This window comes from Montipora capricornis, chromosome 12, assembly GCF_036669925.1.
Source record: "Montipora capricornis isolate CH-2021 chromosome 12, ASM3666992v2, whole genome shotgun sequence".
NCBI classification, from domain to species: domain Eukaryota; kingdom Metazoa; phylum Cnidaria; class Anthozoa; order Scleractinia; family Acroporidae; genus Montipora; species Montipora capricornis.
The window spans coordinates 39,128,344-39,133,816 of record NC_090894.1 but is presented as its reverse complement, the minus strand read 5'-3'; the positions used below and the strand labels follow the sequence as shown (position 1 = coordinate 39,133,816).

Sequence of the window (5,473 nt, the reverse complement as noted above, 5' to 3'; positions counted from 1 at the left end):
AAAAGAGGTAAGTGTTGTTCTCCCACTTGTCAGGGTTCTATGAGATTCGTTAACACTTGAACTAACTTGAGTTTACACGGGCAGAGAGAGATAGATGATGGTATGATAAAGTTGTCCGGGAAGTTAATAGATGTCTGAGGAAGGATAACACACCATTCGTAACCATGCTTATAGGTTGTGGTAAGCGATGTATTCATTTGCACACCAGGTCTGACTGTTTTCTCACTTGTTAACCATCCAAGTGCTTGAGCTACCGAGACAGTGATCGCTATCCATTCATCATAGGAGTTTAAGGTAACATTCCATTCATTATCCACTTCCACTTTACTTCTAGGTAACGGATCAATCTCGTCCAGACACTGCAATATTCCTTCCATCAATTCCAGAGCCGTACGATACTTCCCCTCTGGTAATGTGTACAATTTGAAATCATCCGAGTTACGGAGCATGATGTGGAAATGTAAGCATTCTCGGCAAATGTCAAACCACGATGATGGATATATGACACTATGAAGTCCAACTTCCCAATCTTCTTCTTCTTTCAAGTGAATTTGACGGGGTAATGCCACGCGATAGTGTGATTTTGAATTGGAAGGGAATAAATTGCTGCTTGCATTGCTAGGAAGCGTCACATAAAAGTCGTTGTCTTGAATCATTTTAGAGACACCAATTGACGGACAGGAATCCAACTATCGTATTTCTTCGGCCAACCTTTCCAATGAACCAGAACTTCTGCTTGTGCTCCTTTACCTCTACGGCGAAGAACTTTTTCTACGAGAAACAAATGATCCTTTCGTTGAATTACTTTTTGTAACTCGGTCTCGTAAAAGGTACCTTTAATCAGTTCCCCATCGTGTTTCTTTAATTTGTATACAGGTGGATCCCTTGCTAGTCTCTCCGCCACTGCAAAGGTTTCTTCGCTCCAGTTAGGTAGGTATGATTTCTCAAATGTGCGCTTGTGCTTACTGATTTTAACTTGGTCGCCAACCTTGAATTTATACTTAACCGCAGAAAGGGGTTTACCATATAAGGTGCGCCACACTTGCTGCGCATTCATCACTGTTACTTCGGAGGGTTTTTTTAATGGAGCGATGAAATGTTTGGTTGAAGTTGTCATTGACGAGGTCATTTAGTCTGTCCAGGTAATGATACGAACTGCTTGAGGTAAACATTCGCCACATAATTTGTTTCAAGGTGCGGTTGAACCTTTCTACGACTTGAGCTTTGGTTTCATTATGGTGAACATGGTGCTGTTTCAGAAATGTCTGAAAAGTCTTCTTTTTAAATTCCGTTCCCGCATCGGTTTGTAACTTGTCTGGCTTGTGACCTTGTTGAAAGATCTTCGTAAAAGCTTTCACAAGCTCTGGCCCTGTCTTTGTTTTTAACGGAACCACCCACGCGTACTTGGATAAAATGTCAATGCAAGTAAGTAGGTATTTGTATCCACGGTTCCAACGGCTCAGGCTTTGAAGATCCACCAAATCAGCCTGCCATTGATCATCTAAACCGTTCACATAAACTTTGTTGCGACGAAAACGTCTTCGAGCAGGTTTGTGTAAAGTATACCCTGGTTGCTGTTGCAGCCAAGTGATAATCTGGGAACGCGTTATACCATACTTCTTTGCTGCTTGATACAACTTTTTTACTCCTCCTAACGCGGACGCACGGTTTGGTTCATAGTACAGTTTCTCTAAAAGTCGGTTCTTCTGACTGTCGCTCCTCCTCTTCCTCACGTTCTTCGCAGGTTTGCTTTTAATATTCGTCAGTGGCATCTCTTAAATCAACGTTTACTTGACTGCCGCAACATGTAACTAAGCAGCGCGTCTTTTGACATATATCACTTAAAGCCAAAGTTAGGGTAGAACTCGTGCAAAGGCGACTTGCAACGTTACCCATGGTTGTGTTACAAATGACAAATGTAACTTGATCCATCCGTCTTTTATCCCTTCCCATAACAATAACCACGGATATTTTAAAATGTGTCCAACCATCCACCATGAAGAACGGTAATGTGATTGGTAGGTATTGTATAAGCTTAGGTGAAATGTGTATTGCTCTCTCAGAGGTGCGTTACTTCGAGCCATATAGGCATACAAGCTCAACCGTCTACCCCAATGTATTGCTCCTATTTCTTTCAAAATGTCAGGCCAAATCCGAGAGGAAACGATGGGCAAAACAGTAGGTGGTACAAGTGTTTGAGCGCAACCTCTCACCAGAATAAAATGAAGTCTGTTCATATTCACAGTCCATTGCAAAATCTAACCTCCCCTTATAGCCATCCCTATCCTCCACAGATTAAGCATGTCAGAATGCAGGCTCAGATATCCAATCATGGACAATCATGCTGGATTTAACGATACCCATGAGTTAATGTTGTGGAGCCGTGAACAACTCTCTTGTCATACACGAGTTTGTATTTTTTCTTTAAGTTAACAGTGTGTATTGTTTTCGTTTTTGCATCTCGTTTGATGAAATGTGGATTCTCGAGGAAGATAGGTTGTTGATTAGGATTGCAGACACGTTCGCACACGGTTGAGAAATTCAGTTTTTGCGATCCCCTGAAGTTTAGGGTGAATCCTCTCACTTTGCAGGTGGTTTTACCGTTCTTGGTTTGGTAGGCATAATTCTTTGGACCGCCGGACACAAAGGTTGTGATGTAATCATTATCGTCCACTCCGTTGGTTAACTCACCGAGATAGTCACCAAGGGCTGGCATCCAATCATCAAACCCTTGTTTGAAGACGTTCTAGTACAGAATAAAGTTTGAGTCTTGCATGTGCGGTAGTGAAAGCTGTGATGACAACATTCGTCTTGGCTGATCCTGACACGAATCCTTCGCCGTGAGTATAATAAACTTCTATGCACTCATCATTGACAAACTGAATGTTTTTAACCTGCGTTGACTGACAGGTGAGGAGTCGAAAGTAACGTTCTGGATCCTTGACTAGATCCACTTGAGGCATGTTATCACGCTGTCCAAATTTTCCCCCTTTGAAAGAAGAGAAAAATAACCATAGTTTAGTTTATTGAAACCAGGAAAAGTCATGTTTAAACTGAAGGAAATGATACTTACAAAATGAATTCAACATCAACTTGGCCAGTGAGCGTAATCCAGGGTTCTTCTTAATCTTTCCATACTCCAACTTTATGCCTTCTTTCTGTTCATACTCTGTGATATACTGTTGTTTTTGAGCTTCTGTCTCACACCAGGAAGGCCAACCGCTCGCTTCTTGTTTGATTTTGAGAAATGTATCGATGTACCCGGTGAAAAGTTTAGACGATTTCTGAGGGAAATGCCCTACCTCTATCATTTGAACCATACGATATCCCAACTCCAAAGCCTTATTAATCTCAATGGAACACCAGGTTCCAGAAAGAATGCGCTCTTCTTCCTTATGTTCACAAGGACTTTGTTGCAGGGTTTCAGCACATGTTCTACAAAGAGGAAACATCAGTTTTTCATTGGCACGGTAGGGTAACACAGGATGAAACAGAAAGGTAGGTGGAAGGATGTCACATTTGATCAGCCCAAAGAATTCACGTGGTGAACGATTGATTAAAGCTTCACTTGTTAAAATTTCAGGATGATGGATCGGAATTTCGCAGTACTTGTTTGTCCATGGGTATAAGGATGTAAAGTCAACGTAACGGATCTTCTCGTTCTCGTTCACGTGCTTGTAAAGGCAGACAGCATTGGTACGTCCTCCAAAGAACGCGTGACGAGGCTCTAAGGGTGTGTCAAACTTGAGGCTTTCAATAAAGGACTTCATCTCTAGGTTTGTGGTCAATTCTTGTTTAAATTCGCATTCCCATTTCACTTCTACCTGGAATCCAAGCTTCTTGAAACGTTCAATTTTGCGAATGGTACCCTCAAGAAGGTCTTCCATACGCGTGTCGTTCACGGGATTCACTGTGTCGGGTAGATAACACTTGTCACAGCCATGCCACAGGCACCCCATGAATTCATAGATGGTTTTTTTGGCGGGATCATAACCGTCAACATAGTTGTTATCTATGCGTTGTTCACCCCCATTTAGAGCGTGCAGAATTCGGTCACCTTTTTGATGATGAATCCAGGACAGCCATTGGAGAGCCATGACGGAGCATTTTCGGGCTGGTTGATAACCTTGAACAGGAATAAGAGTGATTGTGTTTTCTTCAAGGAATTCTTGTCGGAACACTCGGTTACAGGCACTTGCTATGGTAACGCAGTGTTTGAATGGATCGAGGTTGCAGACTTCTTCCATCAACTGTTTAAATTGTAAGCAACATCGCCTCAGAATGTCCACATCGCTACGACAATATTCTTCTATTTCCGTTTCAAAATCAAAGTCGTACTCTGCATTCGTTAATTCTTGATGCCACCTCAGGAATTCTTTTCGCTCTTTTGTGCTCATCCCAGCGGGATCGTAATTTTCAATAGGAGGAAGAGAGCCAACATATTGTTGATTTTCTTGACGATTAAAGAAGTGTGGAAAATAGCCTTTCTTAAGTTCAGTCAGGCCAAAGGTTTTCGGTAATGCTTTGAGCGGCATAGGGAGAAAATTGAGGGAATCCCGGAACTTGATTTCAGCTTCTTTTAGTTCCATGGACATGATTTTCGCACCATTCAGGATAAGACTCGGAAGGATACACTCTTTATAAAAATATTCACAAAGTAGAAAGCCATCGTAACCTCTCAGATTATGAGCAATGACGATAGTGCCCTGGTGGGTCCCATCTAATAACCAGGTACCGAATTGATCATCGCAATTATCACCTCTAAATATCATCTCAAACCCCGTGTCATCATGTACTATAAGAAGGCTGGCAATGTGTCGATCTTCATCTTGACGTGATTCTATGTCGAAAAATAAATACTCTTGTCCCCCCTCTTCGTCCGTGTCTTCTTCTTCAACTTCATGACTAATCATCTCCTCAGAAATCCGTCTTCGTTATCTCTTTCCATTTTTCCTTTTGTTCGGTTTTGACTGCGCTTCACCCAAACCTTCTTCGTGATTGAGGATCGGTTTTTTGGGTCAATATATTCTTCACAATTCCAATACATTTTTTCCCCACACATGTGATCTTCTGGCTTCCTTTTTTGGTGCGACATGACTTTGTTGCATTGTTTGCATTTACAAAATTTTTGACACACCGACTGCCCTTCTCTGTTGGGCCGACAGTGATTGGCATAGCATTCATTTCCAGCGAACATTCTGTGACAGGTACCGCATTCTCGCCAGGGTGCTTTCTGTGTAATTCCCAGACACCCCTCTGTAAAACAACATTTGCATACCTTACTGCAACGATGTTTATCTTTCGTATTGTATCCTCTCTTGCATTCCAAACACCAATAGCTCTTCCCCAGAAAGCTGGACACAGAAGTGATCACGTCAAAGTGACATTTTGAGGTGCCTAAGATGAGTCTTAATTTTTATTCAGATGGATGAGGACATTAACACCGTCAAGCGCAAACTGTGCCATGTGCAGG

At 42.0% G+C, this 5,473-nt stretch overlaps 1 protein-coding gene and 1 pseudogene across 1 annotated transcript; both read right to left on the bottom strand.

Annotated features, from left to right (window-relative positions):
• Positions 1-652: 652 nt before the first annotated feature.
• Positions 653-1,772, bottom strand: LOC138025816 (uncharacterized; annotated as a pseudogene).
• Positions 1,773-2,350: 578 nt separating this feature from the next.
• On the bottom strand, positions 2,351-4,913 carry LOC138025815 (uncharacterized). The gene is made up of 3 exons (XM_068872973.1): positions 3,074-4,913; positions 2,895-2,989; positions 2,351-2,746 (listed from the first exon to the last, which is right to left on the bottom strand). Exons 1-3 carry the CDS (start codon positions 4,911-4,913, stop codon positions 2,351-2,353), a joined length of 2,331 nt encoding a protein of 776 aa, XP_068729074.1.
• Positions 4,914-5,473: the final 560 nt, after the last annotated feature.

Bases quoted from the DNA above. Each gene is read 5' to 3' on its own strand.
- LOC138025815 (XM_068872973.1), bottom strand. From the start codon at position 4,913: ATGATTAGTCATGAAGTTGAAGAAGAAGACACGGACGAAGAGGGGGGA. The intron at 2,990-3,073 runs GTAAGTATCATT...CTTCTTTCAAAG, and splicing joins GTTGATGTTGAATTCATTTT to GGGGAAAATTTGGACAGCGT. The intron at 2,747-2,894 runs GTTAAAAACATT...ATTCTGTACTAG, and splicing joins TCACCTGTCAGTCAACGCAG to AACGTCTTCAAACAAGGGTT.